Genomic DNA, 22,129 nt, shown 5'->3' on the forward strand with positions numbered 1-22,129 from the left:
CAGAAGGGGGAAGGAAAGTGTGACGAAGCGTTTCGTCTGTTTTCTCGCGGAAAAAAATCTCACGCTCGGTGGAGAAGGAACCGCGGTGAAACGTTGGGCCAGAAAAGAAACGAAAGCTCGGTGGAGGATGGAGGAGTGAAAAAGCGGGAAAGAGATTTTCTGTAGCAAAGCTCGAAGAGGGCTGATAGCCTAAGAGAGACGAGGGTGAGGCACCGGGTTCATTGTTTAACTTGATAAATGAAGTAGCCGAGCGTGGAAGCTGAACAACGAGCCTGCTCGTACACAATGCCGGCGATATATATTGTTTCGAGTTAATTCAATGCTGGAAATTCAAGCCCTTTCGAACAAGCGCGAGCTTGAACGCGTTAGCGATGGACCCTGAGACGCTTCGAACCGTATCCAGGAAAGTTTTCAAAGACCTGAAACCCAGCTATCTCCACGGGAACCGGCAAACAAACTGGAGTGTGATTGAATCGCGATTCAATTTATTTACGCTGGATGATGAAGTAGCGCGGCCAGTAATTCGGTTAATGGATCTAAATGCTTCTTTCGCGCGGATCTTTTTATTTCGGCCGCTGTTGCGGCTTTTAGAATTTTAATTACTACGTTCCAAGGTAAATGAGAAATTATCTCGGGAAGGTAAAAATGTAATTTCATTTCCCTTTTACGATACACAGTAGTAGAAGCCCGTGAAAAGATCGCGGAGCGTATCGAATCGTGGCGTCGCGGTGGTAGGCGTCAACCTTTAGGCGGATTAGGTGAGAGAATCGTAAAGTGAAAATCCTTCCATCTCGTACGAATACAGGATGGTCGTGCGAAATTTCTCGTAAGCGACTTTTCAACGAGTGAATAGAGGAGGAGGAGGAGTTACTCTTTAAATCGATGCCTGAAAAATTCAGCCACCTTCGAGAAGATTAGCCTCTTCTCTACTCTCGCGACGTGTCCTCTCCTACCTTTCTTCCTCTCTCTTTCGAACGGCTAGCCATGCTCCATTTTACGCGCGAGTATTTCACGATGGAACGTGTAGGAGGGTAAATTGAAGCGGGACGGGTTTTGCAAATGGCTCTAAATGACGCTGCCATTTCCGGTTCGACCGTGAGAGTACTTTCTCGATGCTAGTGGAGCAACTCGACCATTATTCGGACTGCGTTGCCCGCGTATTCTTCTTTCCTTTAATCGTGTCTCAACGTTTTACGATAATCACAAATGGATCGTAAAGTCGCGATGAATAAGTGTTTTCCGCGCTTTTAGGACCGTTTAGAAGCATTAACTGTAAATCGTGTTCAGAAGAGAAGGATATTTCGTTCAGTTTGATGAATAATGGAGCGCGTTTGACGTTGAAAGGATCATTGGTCAGATCAGTTTTGCTCGGTCGTTTCTAATTACGCGAGAACTAATAGACGGTATTATCTAAATCTCGAATCGATCCGCTCGCTGGATACGAACGTTGGCAAGTTCAAAGCGAGGGCTTATTAACTACCAGCCTCCGTTCCCGGCAGCTCTATTTATAAATTAAACTACCGACCATCCTCCTCCTCCTCCTCCGTCACGTTTTTCGCTACTTTCCCTTCTTCTTCAAACACTTTCGTCCTCGCTTTTCACGAGGAAAGAGAATGGTGTAGCATCGATATCCGTGGTTGTCGGGGTGTTTCCAGCTACTTTTTCCTCTACCGCCGGGGTGCAGATGGTTTGCTTGCGTAACATTGTCTATTCTCGAGCATGGCCAATTAAACGTAAAGCCCGTGCACGGCAATCGACCGACGCTATACGCGACGACGTGCGCCCGTTTAATGACCGGCAATTAAAATATCTTCACCGGACGAGTTAGCGCGAATTTCGTTACGGTTCGTGGCCTATAATGCGGCGAGCACTGATTCATGGAGCTTCTTTGTTTTCTATTCAACCAGAGGCGCAATGTAATTAGATATTTGCCGAAGGATTGAAAGGGCGATTTTCATTCGCAAACATCTCGCTCTTATCTCACGGTCGCAGCCTGAAAGGGAAATACATATAAAAATTGTGGACGAAACGCGACGAGAAGAGGAGGACCGGCTGCACTCACGGGATGACACGATAATAAAAGCACACCCACGCTACACGCTTACTTCCCCCGTTGGCCTGCTTCCTTTTCTACGTACGCGCATGGCTTTCCACTTGTCTGGCCGCTGATTCACCGCGCGCCGCCGGAAACGACGGCGAAAATAGCGCGAGAATAACGAAGATCGCAACTACGACGACGGCTTTATAGTTGTATTGTCAGCGCTCGTTGCATCCGCTTCGTTTCCGCGCCGTCGAGTTGCAACCCTTCCCTGCGCCACACGGATACCTGTCTCTGGCACATCCTTGTTTTCTACTCCGTCCTGTGATACCTTGAGATACCGTCCGTAAAACGTACGCGTGGTTTACTCGTTTTATGAAATAAATAGAGTCGCATTGCAATGTATGAAAATGCAGAGCTATCTAAACGATCGATTCAACGTGGCAGCCGTTTACCAGGCTCTGCTAAAAATACAGCGAATCGATATCGAGCAAACCTAGTGGTCTTAGGTCAAGGATGATGAACGCCCGACGCGGCTAATTTACCGCGACGAATTCTATCGTCAGCTCGGAGACCGCCTCGTTTACCGTGAAATATGTCCGGCCAAGAGTGCGTTGGATATTTCATTCGTCTTAATTTCCGGAACCGGAGAAATATCCCGAGGGTTAAAGAGAGCGTAACCGATCGAACGAAAAATCCGCTCCGGAATCCGCTGTTCCAACACGCTCGACTAACGGTCGTTCAATCGCAGAAGAATCGAGCCCGGTCCATGGTTAAGGGATCACGGCAAGAAGGGGATGATGAATTACCGAACGAACCATCGATCATTGTCATAAATAGCTGGAAGATCGAGGGACGGCCTGCTGCTAAGATAATTACCGCCACCATTCCGATAATAACCCGGGGACGTATTCGACAGCAGTCTGTTAAGTATTATCCTTCGATTTTGCTTCGATCACGTGAGAAGGGTAAGATTATTTCGCTGTACTTTGATGCGAGATCGTGAAACAAGCGTTAATCGTCAGGGAAAAGGAAAACGGTTGAGTTGTTGACGAGGAAATCGAGGGATTCGGTTGTTCTAATTACCGCGGAGTGTTTAGAATTTAGGTGGGAATAGTCTGAGTAGCTCGTTACCGAGAAATCCTCGAGCGCGTCCTTTAGCTCGTTGTAATCTCTGCGAGAGGTCTGAGGACAGGAATAACGAGGAACTTACCAAGTAGGACGGTGAAATCGATAGAATTAATGACTACGCGGCTGTATAGCGGGTAATATTATCCCTCGTATAGCGGAGTTGCGGCATCGCGCCACACCGTTTCCACCAGCTTGTTATCCCTGCTCGATCGATTCTCCTTCACCATTCCTCGACAGTCGACAGTCTCGCTTTTTCATCTTTTCCTTGTGAAAAGAACTCGTCGCTGAATCGTCGATGATTGCGAAAAGCCATCCTGATGGGTCTGTTAATCGGGCCATCTCGTTGCCATGTATCAACGTATCATGAGAATAATGTTCATGTATTTTCTAACAGTTTGTATCAGAGGGTAAATACGATTTCATTCCCAAACTTCTCACGACACGTGTTTCTCTTATTGGCCGAGCTGCTCGAGGGATCTCGAAGAAGCTTACCTAATAAAAACTGCATCGTACCGTGTCGCGTTCCACTATTTACCAGGAGAATCTCGAGGATGGTAGCCGTGTATCGCGTGTAAACGACGCCCAGCCCCTCGGCAGAGCTTTGAAATCCGCGGTTACGACGACTACGGGAACACCATTGGAAACTCCCTGTTTTCCCGGTCGCTCCACTGGGAATTCACGGTGTCTGCTTAGCGCCAGACCGTCCACGAGAATCCCGGCTCCCAATGACACGCCATTCGTGTCAGTGCTAATCCGGACTAAGGAGGTTGAATGTAGGATCGTGGCCATTAATTCAAGCTACCCCTCGGTGGCGAGCACCACGGCCACCGCAAACAATTCTAACGCCCTCATCCCCCCTTCCGTCTCCTTTCGCTTCGATCATCATCGAACGCGTTCGAGGATCAAGTATCCCGAGTTGCTACTTTGTCGCAAAGCGGACGATTGATTTAAAATTTCGTAAAATCGCTAATCCACTCTGCGATATTCCAACGGGAATAACGGCAGAAATTAATACGTGCTGTTCCGTCCAGTGAAATCTTCGGAACCCCTCGTGACGGGGTAGAAACCCGAACTCGAGGGTGGAATATCCGGCTTATCTGTGACCCAGGAGAAGAAAAAAATGGCCCATTGCGTTCGACGTTATCTGGGCCGCTTATCTAGCCCACGGTCCTTCCCCCAAGCTCGTTGGATTTGCGTTCGCAGGGATGCGGGGTTAACCGAACCGCTTAGGAGAAACGTTTTCGTCTCGCTCCTAACGATCAGTGCGATGATTAGGCCTATCTAGGGAATGAATCGGGCTCGTTTGTAAGACGGACACCACCGAGTGTTATTAAATTTCATCACGCGTGCCGGACGCGTATCGGTTTGTCGACTTTGCTTTCGCAGGGGTTGCTTCGCTCCCCCTTTCTTCACACTTTTACCGACGCTGCCGCAATCGTTCTTCTTCTCCGGGGTAATTGGTGGCGAACTCTCTTCTGTGCGAGGAGTGTTCTCGGAATCGCATATATTACGCGTACACAATCCTCTTTGTGTTTTCAGAGTAATTGAGCGCTTTGTAATTAATTTCGATTTGTAATATTAACATTTCAATTTGTGACACTGGCTCGTTCTCGGCACTTTGCTGTCTAAAGCTTGGCTAAGCGAAAATTTCATTAAAACAGCTGCAAGTGAATCCTCGTTGATTAGCCGTGCATTTACCAATTATCGAACTAAATGGACGTGCATTATGCAGTATTTACATTTCGATAATTACCCTGCCTTGTTCGCAACGCTTTCAAACATTCAACGATACCGGTGAAAGGTTTATTGCTACACGGTTTAATTACGTAGTTCAACAAAGTTTCTTTTTTCTCTCGATTGTTTTTCATTTAAAAAAAACTCACAGGTTTTTTAATAAATATTCAAGTATTTTATAAATGCAAGAGGCGACAGATAGCTTTCGATTTACCAAGATTCTCGACAGCCAGTTTTCGGTATGCCTTATATTGAATTTCAAAGATTCGAAAGGAAGCTCTACGAACCCTCTATTCAACGTTTACCCTCTCTGCTCCCGGCTTCCTGTTCGTCGTACCTTTCTTTCGTAACTCTGCTGTCAGGCAGCGACAAAAAGTTGGCAAAATTAAATATTGATTTTGTTTGCGTGCATAAGACCGGTCTCGTGTAGACGGGAGTTGAAATCTCGCCGAGTTTATCGCTGATTTTGACCGAAAATCCACTTAGAGCGAGTTTAAAAGGTCTACCATCGGGGTTCCTCGCCCTTCTGCTTCGCGGCGAAAACGATTTAGCCCTCTATTTGCGTGTCATTCTGTCGATGAATCGATAGGCTACGTTTCTCTTCGCTTCTACACAGATTTTGTCGTGATCCAAATATTTCAGTATTTCGCAAAATCGTTAAACGACACTCGAACGTCGCAAAGGTGCCACTCGACGCGTTAAAAGTTCAAATTCTCGCGAATTCAACCTGAAAAATTCAAAGTCCTTTTCAGCGTTATAAGATGCTCATTAGTCCTCGTTGCTCGAACGGAATTCTCCTTCCTCCAACGCAAGAAATTCTTTGCTTCTCCCGTCGTTTACGCCATGCCTCTGACCCAGTTGCAAACCCGTTAACGATAATTACGAACGCCTGTGACGACGTAATTGAAAAAAAAAAGGAGGGAAAAAACAGTTGGCGTTAAAGAGCGGAAGCGAAGGGGAAGCTCTCAAAATTCATCGCACGAGAATGTTGGGAGCCAATGGGAATTTTAGCGAAATTCCCGGCATAGCCACCGGTCACTAGGGACCTCTCTAATGAAACCGCGCCGGTTAATTAACCTATCAGATCGATTAATCATCTTTAGAGTGGCCCGGAGCACCCTTTCAACGACCACCCGGACCAAATGTTGTCTGTCATTAATGTACATCTGAATTCTGCGAGGCTGGCGCTCCTATTAAATTCTTCCGATACTAAAAATGAGTCGATGAATTTTAAAAAGAAATTTTCTCGAGCAAATCTGGAGAAGATAAACTGTTTTCAAAATTTTTATACTTGCGTTGGAATGAATTAAAAATTAAATTCTAGAGATGTTAATAAAAAAAAAAAAAGAAAAGACAACACTGGAATGAAATGTAGCGGCGAAGCGCATCGTATGGACGCAACTGGCTCTATTATGCGCGGGAGTTAATTTTCCTCGCGCGTAATGGACACTTCCGGTCCAGTTGCTGGTGCGTGGCTAGGTCTGCCAAGACGGCTGCTCCTCGCAGAAATATTAATATTGTCGACGGTCAGTTTGGGCGCGTTCGTCTCGTTGAAATAAAAAGAAAACTACTGGTGTCCGAGTTAGGTTAATTTGGAAATAAGGGAGAATTTACGACGTCTACGGATCTCGTTAAACCTTTCCGCGATTAAAGAGATTCGCACGTATTTCATTCGCTCAAGTGGCCGAGCGATGTACGGGGGTGGGAGGAATTAAATCGGTTATCCTGTTAAGTTGATTCAACTTGCGTCTCTAACTTTCAATCGACTAGACGGTCAAGTGTTTGAAAATCTCCAACGACGTAGATACACGTCTTTTCTTCATCCCGAAAGTATGTTAAGAGTATACCGAAGTCTGCGGAAAGTAGTTGAAACGATAGACAATGCGAATCCCCTTGGAGAAGTAGTCCCTTTCGGGGGATTAACAGTGATCGATTTCAAATTGTCCGCGTCTTTACGAAGAAGCTTTCTGGAAATACAAAAAGAGTTTCAAGAAGGTAGCTAAGAGCTCGTTAATTCTACCCTTCTTAATTGTATACCTACTTAAAGCTTTCCTGGCTGCTTTTTTCAACTTAAATATATTCGCACTATTTAACCCGTTTAACGTTCCACTTTATCGTTCTGTACCCTGCAACTTTTCTAATAAATCCATCGAGGTGGAGGAAAATTTTGGTAGAAGTAATAAAAGTTTGCGTAATCAAAATGAAAAGCGATCGTAAATTGGAAATCGCACCATTTCCTAAATCCATGGGATGGACGAGAATCGCGTCGAACGGAGGGTGAACCAGGTTATACGTGTCCCATCATCGCGCGCAGTTACCTGTCAGCCGTAAAGCGAGGCTCGCGGTGACATTTTCGATGGTCGTGAGCTTAGATCTCCGGCTGGTTTCCAACCTGTCTACCCTGTGCTGGGAATATCAAAAGCTCTCGCTTTTACGCCCGACAACTCGGAGCTTTGCTATCGGTTTCTTGCGGTAACGCGTGTCACCGCGATAACGTAAACTGGCGCAGCAGGAAACGTTGTTTGACGCGCGACAACCTCGAGTGTGTCTCGAAGGGAAAGTTCCGTCGTTTGTCGGGAAAGCTTTCTAACGTTTCTCTTCTTTTCTGTTTCAGGTGAGTCTTATCCTATTGTTGAGGAAGGGGATTTTTTGACAGCCATTGGGTGACAATGGTAAAAACAGAAAGTAAGTAGAAACATGGAAGAATAGTTTGCGCAGTCAGGCGAAAAGGGTGATTCGCAAGCTACCGGATGTGTCAGTGGCTGGCAGAATGGTAGAGTAGCAGTGGATGCGGTAGAGTTTGGCAGCACTCCCGGATTCCGTATTCTGCAGTGATGCGCCGCATCCCTGTGCGTCGCCGCCGCGTGCTGTTGTTATTGTTGTGTTCAGGATGGTGCAGGGAACGAGAGGGAGGACGGTTTATTCCCATTTCTGTTAAGCCGACAGAGACAAGCAGACATTTTTGTTTGGGGTTACAACGCGCATGTGACGTACGGGTACACTCGGCTCCCCTCTTTCTATACTCTGTAGAGCTCGACACAAGTCTGATGCTAGAACACAAGTTCCCTCTCAGTGGCCCGTGAACCGCGACCGGAGCAGCACACGCTCCTCTTGTCGTTCGATCGATCATTCTTCCGATAGACACGCGATTCTATCCTCCCCCTACTTCCTCTATCTATCTATCTATCTATCTATCTATACCTGGTCTTCGTCGAACGTTGACACTTCCGCGATGCGCGTCGTTTCCGGTCGTTACTTCCACGCGACTCGAATCTCGTACGTGTCGAGTGATCAGTGATCAGACTGTGACTCGATCGATTAAATCAGTCGCCTATTGGACATCTGATTTCTTTCTACGATGCCGTTCTATTACGAACAACTCGTGCTGTTGACATTGTAAATTTTGGTATCGGATCGTTTCAAGTGGGTTGTTAATGACAACGAGTGTTAGGTGGTAAAATTCACCTAACACTCGCCGCGTCAAATTTTAATTATTATTTACATTACTCGACAATTATCCCAGTGGATTGGAGGTAGCGAATTGAGTCGTAAGATTAAAAAATTAATCCCTGACGCAGAGAGCACTTGGTGTAATCGTATACGGTGGCAGTGAACACGTTAACGCGCGGTGTAATGAAGTTACGATAACGACAGAGGGATTTCGCGTTCGAGGCGCGAGCATGAACACGCGACCGGTGTAATAACGAGAGAATCGATCCCCGCCACCCTCCTCGATACCAAAGCACTTTTCCTCGGTAATTTATTCATTTGTTCGTTGAACGTAACGTGCATTACCTGCCACTCGATAAATTACTCGCATTCTCGCGTACCACCGTGTAGTCACCACTTTAAACGTCACTTTATGACGCGAGTTTAAAATACATTACGACCTAAATGTTGTTATTAAACGGTACCTAGATGTTACGATCGTTTCTTTTCACCATTCTTTTACTCGCTTTACCCCTTTCGATACGTACGATCTTATCGAGCTGGAAAAAAAACAACTTTGAAAGAAGTTGATTGGAATACGGGTGGTGAATGAATCCTCTTAAAGCGGTACTTCGGCACCGCCAACACAATTAGCAGTCCTCGTAACCGGCCATACTAATTAGCAGGTAAACGGCGCGGAAAAAAATCAACGAATCCTTTCGTGTCGGTAATTAATCGGTCCCGACACTCTCGACTTCGTAGCCAATTAGCGGAGTGCTTCTGAACAAACTCGTTCACGCGTTTCAACCACTTTTATGGCGGTTTTCATGAATCTTAAACGTGTTTCCACTCTTCGCTGTCCTATTCTTTCTTTTTCTTCGATCAGCTAAATCGGTACCCGATGCTCCAACCATCTTCCACTTCTTATGAACCGTCCTGTACGTCGTGCATTAATTCAAATTGCCTCTCGGAATTGATTATCTTCGATACAAAAAAAGAGTCCACGTCCCACGTAGAATAAAAAAAATTAAGACAAATGACTGTTAATCGAGGAGGATGACATCAGAGACGGTTGCTCTTGAAAATTACCTTGGAACCGTAGTACGGCTGGTTGCGCAACCGTGTTCTCCATTTCCTCTCTTGAAAATATTCTCTTTCTCTCTGTCTGTCCACACGGCTTTTAATCCGTCGATTTAACCAGGAAAGCCTGGGTGAAGAGAGGTAAAAGGCTGCATTGTCGATCGTATTCGGCCGGTATCAGTTTCCATTCGGCGGACTGGATGGAGGATGGGTCCGGCTCTTTTTCAATTAAGCTTTGATCACAGAGTCGAGATAAAACGCGTCGAGAGCTCGAGCGAACATCAGTCGATCGAGAGGAGGAGGAGGAGGAGGAGGAGGAGGAGGAAGGGGAGGGGGAGAGGAAAAGCATCAACCACTTTCCTCGTCGAACGTGTTAAATGAACAAAAAGGGAAGGTCGGTTTAGCGTAATCACCTTTTGACAACGTACACCTTTCACCGTGGTATCCACTTATTATACATCGTCGAACCACCTTCGAAACGGGCAATCCCGATCACTCGATTGTTTGCCATCGACACGAATGGGAAACGTGATATGCTCACCTTTCCCCTCCGCTTTCACAATTGCAGCCACGCTTTATTCGATGGAAAAAAGTGAAGATAGAGAAGAAAGCTAAAGAGGGGATGATCGATAAGGGGTAAAAAATATCCAAGACGGTGAGTTTAACAGGATATATCTGTGCGATTCGAGGCTGTCTCCTATTTTAACCGACATATAAATTACGACTGGTGAGTCGACCAAGTGTTCGTCTTTTTGCCGGTGCTTTCGAACTTTTCGTCGTGCAGGAAAGACGGAAAGAGAGAGAAGGTAAGAGGGAAGACACGTGGAAAGCGAGGTGGAAAGCAAGAAAACGATAAGAGAGAAAGCAAGCAGAGTCAGAGGGTGAGCAACGACGAGAAACACGGCGTCGAGGGTGTTCTCTGTGCGCTTGGATCGACTATTTTCAGTCGGTGGATATTTTTAAGCCCCGTTTGGAACACGAACGACCGATTTCCAGGAGAAAGAAAGTTCATCGTTTTCTCTACCGAACGGACGAAGATGGAAGAAGAAGAAGAAGAAGAAGAAGAAGCACAGTCACGGATAATCGAGAAAGAAAACGCAATGTCTGTGTCTTCTTCCTCCTCATCCTCGTCGTCGTCGGTTCACCCTGGGGACGCGCTTGTTTCCGACTAATTGAGCCTAGCCAGTGAGAAACGCGTCACAGAATTTTTCTTATCGTTCCCTGTTCGCCTTTGTTTCTACTTCGGTTACTACACTGATTTCCATAGAGTTAATGCGTTTTCTTGGTTCATTCGCTTTTCTAAATGAAAAGTTTTGAAACACCCAGTAAGGGTTAATCCTCTCGGTTGGATAGTCGTGAGGAGTCTTTGATTTTTCGACACTTCGACTCGAATTGTCACGGGAAGCGCGAACATACTTTCCCGGTTTAATTTCCCGCGAGACCTTTCCGACCTGTTCGATTCCATTTTTCCGCCTGGTACACACGGCGTTTTAATAAATATACCTCTGTTAATCCGTTGTTCCGGTTTTTAATTTTCATTAAAAATCGTCTCGACGACTCTGTCAACCCTTCTCGATGCTCGAACGAAGACTCGTTAATTCAGGAGCGAACCAAGCGATAGATCGTTGGCCAGGTCAAAGCGAAAGCTCTTCTTCGCCCGTGGCTCATTTAATTACCGAAACGCCGACTCGACAGGGTGCTCTGCAAACACGTAAATACGCTCGTCCCGTCTTTCGTTTATTTTTCAACCGACTACCACCCCCGTCTATTCAACCTTCATCAACTACAACTGCAACTACAGGGCGTCCATGCTAATTTCTACTCGAATAGCGCAATCGTAAACGGTTCTTTATTGACCTAGGGTAAAGGGTTATTAAAAGCATCCGATCGATAAAGTGCTTTGGTAAAACGTACACGCGGGGTGAATTCGATTTCGTTTCCGTTTCCGTGGACAAACGATGGCCAAGAACCGATTTCTTTCCAAAGGAAAGAGTGACGGAGTGAAGAAGTAGTGCGATCAAGAGAAAAGTGCAGACGAGAAACTGTGACAAATGGTTCAACCCGTGCAAACGGAGAACAACAACTCCGCCTTGGACATGGAGTCGCTGGAGGAGATGCTTCGCAAGGTAACCGATCTCATTTAACACCTAAAGACGAGAAATAATTGCACGAACGCGTTATTACCATCCACGTGCCATTCACTCGGCTTAACTTCCCCGTTAAACGGATTAAAAGAAGAATTACATTACCTTCTACGAAGCAGACCCAAAGACGTACCGAGGGCAAAAGGTTTTTTAACTGCTACTTCCTGTAATGTATTCCGTCAGGCATCACTGAATGGACCACTTAGCGAGCATCCCGCACACGCGTGCCCTCTCTCTAAAGCCCGTTCCTCCACATGTCTACAGACCGTCTCAAAGCAAGTCGTACACCATCATAATTATTCATTACCATTTTATCTGTCATTTCGTTTTCGAGCTATAAGCTATGGAGAATTAAGTATTCAGCTTTCAGAGTGACTTGTTTAAATTTTCTACCAATCCGTTTGCAGAAAATATTTTTTGAAACCTCCTGTATAGTACGTACGTGTCTGTACCTCCCCTTCAGCCATTCTAATAACGCGTTAATGGTCAATTCAGCAGAAAATAGCAATCCCCTTGCTCATCGACTATCGAGGACACTTCTATCGCGCTTTTTCACGCGACCCGCTATAATTTCACCCTCTCGCGACCGAAAAGAACATCGCTCTTCGAATGTCGCTGAAAACGATACCCTTCTGCTGTGGTAAGGGGAGCAAACAGACGTTCGACAAGTTTCTCTCATTCTCCTCCGTTTCTATGGATCCAAATGGATGTAGAATACAGGGAGAAGTGGAAAGTATACCCTTTGAAAATTATCGATTCGAACTTTTTCCTTGTTCCGAGGAAGGAAAATAGTGAAAATTTCGAACTATGCTCGAGGTATATCCACGCGTTTTCCTTTGGCATGAAAAAATTTATTTTAAACCAGTCGCGTTTTTCTTTCTCCCCCTTTTATGCGCTTTTTCCTACCACGTTCGCCTCTGTCCGACCTTTGGTACAGCTTTTCCCTTTCCGCTAACTTTGCTCGATACTAGAGATAGGGGAAAATGGAGGAGAAAGCTCGATTCTCGTGTAGTTGTAGCAGCAGTGATGTAGCTTTAATGTAGCCCTAGCGCAGGGAAAGTTGTCGTTCCCCTTTGACGATTTTCCACGTCAAACGGTCCCGTTGATTTCCACCGTTGCCGTATTAGCTTTTTACTCGCCATCGGTTGCTACTTCGCCTTGCATTTTTCTGCTTTTTAACCGGCGAATGGAAAAAAGGAAAGCTGCGATCTACTGGTGGTGAGCTTACAATGCGATAGATTCTGGAAAGATGAAACGATAAAGCCTCGATCGCTTTTACGATATCTCTTTTCTCGATATCTTTGTACCGTGGTTTTTGAATCAATCGCGAAATGAGAATTGAAATATGTATTACGGAACGACGGGACGAAATAGAGGGGAAAAATTGTGAAAAGTTAGACGAACTTTACGCGGAACATGTAAAAGGTTGAAGGTTAAGGACAGCTTTTCATAGCCAGAAGAATACTTTTGTTCTCGTTAGAACATTTTTCACCTGTACGTTCACGAGACGCGTTGGTCTTTTTCCTTACCGCCAGCTGTTTCTGATTCGAACGTTTTCAGCTTCGCTCATGAAACATTCATGCTCGATGGCCACGGAAAAACTCGACGAAATTATAAACGATCCTTCCTCTCGACCGGAACGTGCTTTATTTCGCGAGCTCTCTCCTACCTCTGCTCCTGGCTATTTTCATTTTAATTGCCGTTTGTTTGGCCAGAATCGGTCTCTTCTGTTTCATTACTTCGATACACCGCGAATTCATCGTCTCGTGTTCGTAAGGGAGAAAGGAAAAATCGCCTGCAGCGAATAATTATTAACGCTGGATAATTCTTTTATCGAAACAATTTTCTTTTTTTCTTTTTCATAGAACGGAATGAGTTTCAGTCGGCGGCTAGATAGAAATATATACGTCATATGTGTAACGAAAGGGTTAAAGGGTTGATACGATACAATCACCCCTATTTTCTCGCGTGTCATTTCGATAGGAGGAACGTCAGAACAACTACCGGACGATGTTTGACAAATCAGACAGTACCTGGACTCGGTCTCGGTTTCCTGTCCGTGGTGTATTTATAATTTATGCATGGAATGCATAATCCGACCGGGTGGAGGATTTGCATAGGCGCGCAAAGCTGACGGATCGCGTTGGCCTTCGTGAAATAATGCTTAAATAACCTGCATTTGCATTACGTGTATTCGTACACGGTTTGTCCAAAAAGTTCGCCCCCTCGCATATTTCTCGTTTCCACGTATTATCAAACATTTCGATATCGCGTTTAACAATCTAAAATACTTTCTCACGATCCATCAAATTAGGTTTCATCCTCTGGATAGCTCTTGAACGTTTCGAAAACTCTCGTGTGCTTCCGCTCGAATGGAAAATATTCGAAAAGCAAGGGTAACGTTTACGTTGTCAGTTAATCGCAGCCCGTTGGTTCACCAGAGATTGATTTCGATGTTCGACACAAGCAGAGAAGTTTCGGAGTGACGAATAAATGGCTAACTAACGAGGTAGAACTGCTCCGGTACCTACAAGTTAGAGAACACCCGAGCAAACACGATTCTCCGTTGCTGTTAAACATTCGTTCACGTCGTAGATGAGGTTTCGAGGATGTTACAGACGTAACGAATCGTGTTGCTCGAATTCGAATATCAAACAGTTGAAAATGGTGCAAACGCAGAGAAATCGTACTTCGCTTTGTCTACACTTTGTCTTGTGTTTCTTTACGTTTAACTGCAAGTACATGGATCTTTAGACTTTGGACATTTATAGATTACGAGGCTGTTTTAAGGGAGCGGGTCGATAACCTTTCGGAATATTTTTAGAGGAGTTAATGAGCGTCTAGAGAATTTTCTCCACCCTTGTCTTTCACTTGGTGAAATGAAAACAGTGTCGAATTTAATTTTCTCTTTGGTTTGTTTAAAATATTCTTCTTCGGGATGGCCCATAAATTTGACCGTACAAACTGGCAAGTATGGAATAAAGAAGAAGAAAAAGGAAGGAAAAGTGGGATGAAAGTTTGTCGTAGAATGATCGGGGTTGCGCACCCCTGTTCAGAAAACGCTCACCCTGCCGGTGTTCCGTTAAAAATGAGACTATTCGCGAGCACTTTGGCGCGAAACGTTGGAGCGCTTTGTCGGAAAATGGTGAAAATATTTCAGGGGCTTTCGCGGTAGAGGCGGCTCGATGCCATCGATATAATAAAAGCGTGGCTCTAGCAGCGGCTCTCCAGCCCCTAAGCAAAGGCTCATCCAGCCCGATAACTTGTCTGAGTAGCAGAAAATAGAAATGGATAGAGTAGGGTGGCTTATACTCGCTCCGCTATCCTCTTACATCCTATTTTTTCCTTTTCCCTTTTCCCTTCTACTCTCGTCGCGGTCTTTACTCACCATTGCTCGTGATCCGAGAATCATTAACGCGCTGTGTATTCGCTTCGCGGAAATTTATGAGTCTCGAGCAAATTATCGCCTAGCCGCGACGGTTCAAAGGCGGCTTCTCGCTAAAGATATTCTCGAACGATTGCAATTATCAAATGAAAAATTGATTTTCCTAGCTGCTGTTTGTCGGAACTCCAAATTTGTAGATCTTTGTGTCGCGATAGAGAAGCAAAATAACGAGGATTCATCGGCAAACATTATCCTGGTCCGATGAGTCGTTTTATTCAAATATTGATCGGCCTTGTCAGTTTCGTCGCCGGTAGAACGATAAGGCTCGTTATTCGCTCGATAAGGACAGATCGAAGGTCCCGTACCTACCCTTATTTCGATGCTCCCTGATCTGCTTCTACTATTCCCCTTCGGTCCATCCATTTTTATGTGTCCAACACGGTTCCATCTTAATCCGTCACGAAGAGCGACAACCTCTGAGAGCGTGGCACGCTTTCTAATTCAATCTCGCTAGAACGAACCGTCCGATTCGATTATTCCGAGCTGTAAAAGCCGCAAGCTCGGATGCCGAGTATTCTACCGACCCCGAATCTCACCAATCCATTAAGAAGAGAGTCCAGGAATTGGTTGCGTTGCGACCAAAAATTAATCTAGGTTGATTCGTTAGCATTTCTGTGTCAGTGTTTGTACCGAAAGAAAAGAACAATGGGAAACGAGAGGTGTCGTTTGAATTCGTTCGCCCAATTTTACGGGCACGGCTGTTCCGACGATCGCGCACTCCAATTAATCCAACCTCCATCGGGAGCGCGGCACAATTAGCCGCTTATCTGGCGGCGAAAATTTCAAGGGCCACTTTGACGCCAGTCTCTGCCATTCCGCTGGTCTTTTTCGACCGCGCTCGAGAGAGCACCGCTCCAGGTCGTCAGCTCAATTAGGACCAACAGCCACTCCAATTTCTCTCGTCCTCGATCTCGCATGCTTTTCCTACCGTTCCTCCTTTCTCTCTAATACCGCTGATAGACTGTCGTTTTTCCTTCCCAAGTATCCCGCAGGAAAAACACCGATGCGTCGTAGCGGTGTACTTCTGGCACGGAAAGCCGCAAAAAGCCGCTTATGCCGTCGCGATCAGGCAAGGACGGCCGTCTCCGCTCCCTCGACGATGGAAAGCCACGGATTTCCTTGCGGGGATAAACGGCAAAGTCGAAAGGCATGTTTTTCCCACTTTTCGTCCGTCTCCATCGAGAAAATCCCTTGGCTAACGGCCGAGGGACGCGACAGGATTCGCGTCAGTTAAATACCCGAGGTTGCAACTTCTTTCCCGTAGAATAAATCGAAAAGGTCCTTTTACTATCTAACGCCATGGTTATGAAAATTAGTTGCCAATAGCCTGGAAAAGACTACCGCACAGTTATACGCGCTTATTAAATACTCTGGTGGTTCTGAGGGGTTGTCGAGTATGTTTTTTGATGCACCGTGTAACAAGAGTGGTTCGCGTGGAGAAACAAGCCCTCTCGAAAGGGTTGGGGAGTTTGAAGAGCGAAGGGCAGCCGTTGGCGAGCCGCTTGGCCGTTTAAAGAATGCATAACGAGAGGTGCACACTTGCATAGCGGCGCGGCGTAACATCAGACGGGGAAACGGAGAAAGTGCCTGGGCAGGTTGCTAACCAGTCGGTATGCGGGCGAATGGACAGGTGCTGGTGACCTTGAAACCTGTGCACACCTTCCGCATTGGTGAACAGGTAGACCGCGTGGCTGCAGCTGCAGGCACCCAACCTTTGGAAATAATTGAAGTTATCATGGTTGATCACCTTCCTCCCGTATCGTGAAATTTTCATGAATACAAACGAATCGATAAGCTTCCTCTTATCAGAGGTTCGCAGTCGGGTATATGCAAAGGAACGCCAGGCATCCAGACTCAATTAAAGCGAATTCAAGCAAACTGTTGGTTCCCTCTTGGAAAAAAATTGCGGAACGATAGGAATTTATGCGAGCTTCTTTCGCGAAAAGGCCTACTCGGATTTCAAGGGTCCAGAACGCTCAGCAAGAAACGAAGCGATCTTGCCCATCTACCCCCTTGGCCGAGCTGCGTAAAAGGGCAATAAAACACACGGGACGCATCTGGGTTACGAGCTTTACAAGCCGGTACCTCGTTTCTTTATCTCGTGCCAGGGCCATCGCTCCAGTCCTAAGCGATTTCTCCAACCAGCCGCCACCTTCGCTCTTCGACCTCGATAGACGTATATTTCAGAAATTTTTCTGCTTTTCCATTCCTCCGGCAACCTTTAATTACTGCAACGTGAAAAGAAAACAGAAACAGAGAATTCCTATGCGAGGGTGAAACGAGTTATAGCTGCAAATTATCGTAAAATTCCTGTTCACTGTACCACCAGCGGTGTAATTAAAAATTTCAAGCGTTAAGTGCACGCGTATACAAACGTGGACGATAGTGGGTCCCCGAAGACTGCATCCTCGTTTCCGATATCCCATCCGACAGGAAAATTATGATCAAGTTTTAGCGATAATCAACTCGTTGATAATTAGAATTTCCATAAAATGGAAGAAAAATAGAGCAATGTTCGAGAGGGTATTCGAAAGGAAAGAGGCAACCCTAATCGTAGTTGGATTTGCCAGGGTTCGATTCGATTCGATTCCCAGGTGTATTTATCTTTCCGCCTTGGTAACGAGCTTCCAAAATGCTTGGAGGTATTTCGAGGAATACGATTATGACACCGCAAGCAGCCCGCCTTAGGAGCAGGTTGCTCGCGCGGCTGATTTTATCGGTAGACGGGGAAACGCGTGTAAATATGCAGATAGCTACTTGCCAACTCGTGTACCCACGTTTAATGCAACCAACCGGAGTCGTAGCCGACCCCTGGAAAGCGAAACGTGCTACCGTGTTCCCTGTTGAACGTATAGAAAGCACAAACCTCTGCTTCCCTTTATTCTCTTTCCAATGTTTCGATAACGTGTTCATTCATGAACTCGAGTAGATTGTTCTATGCCGCGTAAATTTCCACCCCGTAACCACCCTTAACAGAGAATAGACCGATGTCTCGTCGACGAGTCTTAAGCGAATACTTAATACTCGAGAATAGCTTTGGTTCCCGAGAGATCTAATTATTATTATCAGACAGTCGGCTCGTCTGCTATGTTTGTCGGCTGAAATGGCACGCATCAAACTTGCTCGTCGAAGTTACTGGAGGATCATAGACGACGAGCAGTCTGCATATTTCAATCCGTACAATTACCCTGGAGGTATACACGAGTTTCCGAAAGCTTCGCCGCACAGCCAGCAAGCTTTGTTCGCTCGCCTCTCCTCGAGGATATTATTAAACGCCTCGTCTCCTACTCGTTCAAACTCTCTCCACCCTCTTATCCAACCCTTGTCTGCGTCACCTTCAGCCTTTTCCTCCTGGATAGAAAACGCTTTCTTCGTGGTTTCAAGTTTGTTTGCGATTGATCCGTTTGCCTTTCGCCAGACACCTTTCCTCCGTGTCTTCTGCTTTCAATATTCTTCGCTACCCCAGACAGTATTGTTCGTGTATCGTTGATTTGCCCGTTCGGTCTTCTCTGACCGTACGAAAAGGGGGAAAAAAATTGATAACTTTAGTGGTCAAGTGGTCGAAGTAATTTGAAAAGGTAAAAGGGTGTATACGAGCAAACACGGTGAACTCGCGAACGGGGTGGCAGCTTTTCAATATGCAAAATAAATCGATCTAACCGCTTGTCCAATAATGAATAAAACAAATATAATGCAGTTTTCATCGATGGGGTGTTTTTCCGTTGGCACGAAAAATCGAGTTGATCGTTGTACAAATTAACCGACGGTCCTTTTAATACCTTCTATGAAAATTAAATCCTACGGGTATTGTTGGAAAAAGCACGCGTCTGTGTACAACATCAATTCCACGAGAAAATCGAAATCGTTCGAGTGGCATTTTCGAAAATCCTGCTGCAATTCAGAGTTACAGGGTTCTTGAAACTGTCTGCAAACGAAATTGCCAAGCAATCGAACGTGCGGGCTATCGAAAAACCGGTAAACGAGCCGCGAGAACCGCGCGACGAAATCACAGGTTTCGCGCGTAGTTCCATCGGATGGTAGGTATTCAACTTCTCCTCCTCTTGTTACCAGCTCCGATTGTCCCGCGGACGAGACTTTATTATCAACGCGGTAACGCCGTCATCGTCGTCCTCGCGATTGTTACTACGATCGTCGTTATTGTTATTGCATCGTGGTCGATGGTACGCGCTCGTTTCCCAGCCTCTCGACCGCCTACGTGCCCAATTCCCATTGCAATTCCATTCGGCTGCCACACGCGGCTCCGTGCAATTATTTCCAATGCAACGCTACTTTTTAGACACCCTCAAACTTCCCTACGTTTAGACATTTTATTTTAATTCGTTATGATCCGGGCCGTTGATAAAATCGCAGATTTTGCGGCTGATTAAACCGAGAAAGGTCAACCGGATTGGTTAATCGTGATCGGTCGTTAGGTTCGAATAATTGATCGATCCGTTCCGTTCCTATCGTTGATAGGAGAGCAATGAATTATATCATCGAGAGCGCGTGTCCTCTTTGCCATTGTCCGGCGACCGCGAATGCAACGGCAGCCGCTAATGAAATTTGCATCGTCGGAAATTAATTCGCGAACAGGCTCGACCGTATCCTCCGCACGGAAAATCGAGTTATCGATTTTCGCATGCACAGCCTGGCCCGTTTCACGCTGTTCACGATCATTTTCACGCGAAAATTGTAGGAAATCGTTCCGTTCCATTCTCTTCAATTGCGAATTTTAATTAAATGAAATAGAAAAAAAAATTTCGTAATTATTTCATCGAATTAAATTCGTGGTCATCAGGGTGGTAGTTGCAGCTCTTTACGGAAGTACATCAGCACCCGATGCCTTCCAGTGGACCCTCGAAGAGCCTTCGACCAAAATCCCACAGCCTTTAGGTCATTTCTCTCCTGTGCCTTGTATATTAATTATTTCGAGCGGAAAAGGGTAGGAAAGATGGTCTGGTAGGTTTCCCTCGGGAGAGGAAGGGTGAAATGGTCGGAAAGAAAATTACGTGGTTACGCTTACAAGCAACGAGACACACCGTTGACCTAGATTCTAGCCTTTAGACTCAGCTCGTTAATATTATTAATTAATATCGTGGCTGGAACTGTTCCGAATCTCTCGTAGAAGATTTATGAACGTGCTCGAGTCGCGCTTTATTTATGAATTCAAGGCACTGATGGATTTTCATTAATAAATCACTAAATCCAAAGTGGATCTCGAGGAAAGAAAACATTTAGGAAAACAAGGGTGAAAACTAGTTTCACGGTGTTTTACGAACCACGACCGAAAAGAGTAAATTGTCGCTTTCGAGTATTTTGCCCGTGTGCTAACTTACCTCCGGATGAACTTTCAAACTTAAATCTAATTCAACCTCCAATCCAAACTTCAACAATTTTCCTTGAACGAGAAGGAAAGTTCACCGATGTCGGGTAACTGTTACCAACGATAAAATTGCTTTTAATCCTCTCCTCATCTTCCATTCAACTTTCTTAAATGTTCAAACATGCATCGACGATTTCGAGGGAAGAAGTGTTTAATAAAATTCTTCCGGACGGTATCTCCGCTTGAAATTTTAAACAGTTTTAAACGCTTCGTTTAGCGTTACTCGCTGAAAGTACATTCTACAGAGTTTCAGGGTTTAATTTCCTGAAAGAAAATTGAAGAAATCAGGTTCAGAAGAGGGTAAAGGGAATTACATTTATTCTTCGTTTAATCTGTGTTTCGTTGAAGCTTTTAAAAAGCCACCCCTTGATGCTACCTGTTGTAGAGCGTACACCTTGCTCCTTGCCAATTGCCAACCCTTCCGGACCAAATTTCTTCTCGCTCTCATTGTCATTATTACGGTTATTATCGTTGAAATTGTCACAATGAAAGCCACTTAGATCTCACCCTCAGACTCTTCTTCGTATTAATCGTTCGTCTAAGAAAGGAAAGCGACTCTATTTAATTTCATCATTCCTTTTTTTATTTCTTTGATATTTTAATGCATAGGTCTTATCGTAGATTCAAAAGAGATACGATCCATGTCTCGCGATTTAGCATCGTGTCTCGCGTGTACGAAAATAATCCAAGCTGTAGCAGACGATAATACATGTGTATGAGAAGGCGAGGTTACTTGCAATGCAAAAGTCGATCGTTATCGAGCTGTTTTACCCGGCTAGAAGGGACCGCATAACACAACATCCAGCTGTGGCTTTCCAATGAAAATGAACAGGTAGCGTGAACAGAGGGGTAGAAAGAAAGAAAGAAGGACAATTAATAGAATCGTGCGTATACGTACGTACTTAACAAATGTACAAAATTGAAAACAAAGTTTCGTGCGAATAAATTTCAAGAAAAAAAAATATGTATCGAACACCGTGTATGTAATGAGACGATAAGTTTAATCCGTGGCGTTTGAAGAAGGGTGGTGAAACTGTGGGAGAAATGGATAGGGTGGGCAGGGATTGGTTCGTTAATGTTATCGGTGGGTCGCGTGACGCGAAACATAAAGCATCCTGCCTTCTTGAGTTTCGTTTCTCTTTGTGCGTTTCCACTGAATTTATGGCAGCTCGATCCTGTCGCGTGAGCGAAAAAGAAAGCGCGATACACGCTCGTCCGTGTCCGGTTAATTCGTTTCCTTCGGGAAAATCGTCACGCGAACCCGTCGCGTCGTTTCCCGTATTCTTTTCAGTTACCCTAGCGTTCGTTCTTGACAAAGGATAGCCCGATATCTTTGCCAACCTTCTTCGCCGATCTAAACGAGAATAGGTTGTCAGAAAGGTGTTATTACAGAAAGTAATGTTTCTGTTGGAAGATAAGTATTGTGGGATTTTAGAGCTCCTGACTCGATAAAAGATATTGCAAGGGAGAAAGATAGAGCGTCGTGTGGAGGACTAGGGTCGAGATAGAAAATAATTCTCGATTCCATAATTTAGTTGAACGATTTTCTGCTCCCATACGTCAGTTGGCAAGAAACATTTAAAGCGTTCCTTTAAACCAGCTAACCAGTCGTTTGATCTTTGCCGAAACGGGCTTGTCGTTCGTTGAAAGATTCAGGAGAAACTGTTGGTCGGCCGGTTAGCTTATTCATGGTGTCGAGATATATTCACGGAGCGAAAAGGGGATGTTTCCGTTGGTAAAAGGGA

General features: G+C 45.3%; 1 protein-coding gene across 15 annotated transcripts in view; it reads left to right on the forward strand.

The window, feature by feature from the left end:
- LOC114877328 (uncharacterized protein CG43867) overlaps positions 1-22,129 on the forward strand; it is a 72,022-nt gene that overhangs the window by 34,355 nt on the left and 15,538 nt on the right. The window contains exons 1-2 of one of the 15 annotated variants that reach the window (XM_029189756.2): positions 7,978-8,309; positions 11,274-11,538. The exons of 13 other annotated variants lie outside the window; for them this stretch is intronic. In XM_029189756.2, coding sequence (XP_029045589.1) covers positions 11,464-11,538 — 75 coding nt within the window. In that variant the 5' untranslated portion in view covers positions 7,978-8,309; positions 11,274-11,463. Of the gene's footprint in view, positions 1-7,977; positions 8,310-11,273; positions 11,539-22,129 lie in introns of those variants that run through there. One more of the 15 variants, XM_029189757.2, reaches the window with a different exon arrangement.

The sequence above is a fragment of the Osmia bicornis genome, chromosome 6, assembly GCF_907164935.1.
Source record: "Osmia bicornis bicornis chromosome 6, iOsmBic2.1, whole genome shotgun sequence".
In the NCBI taxonomy this organism is placed as follows: Eukaryota; Metazoa; Arthropoda; class Insecta; order Hymenoptera; family Megachilidae; genus Osmia; species Osmia bicornis.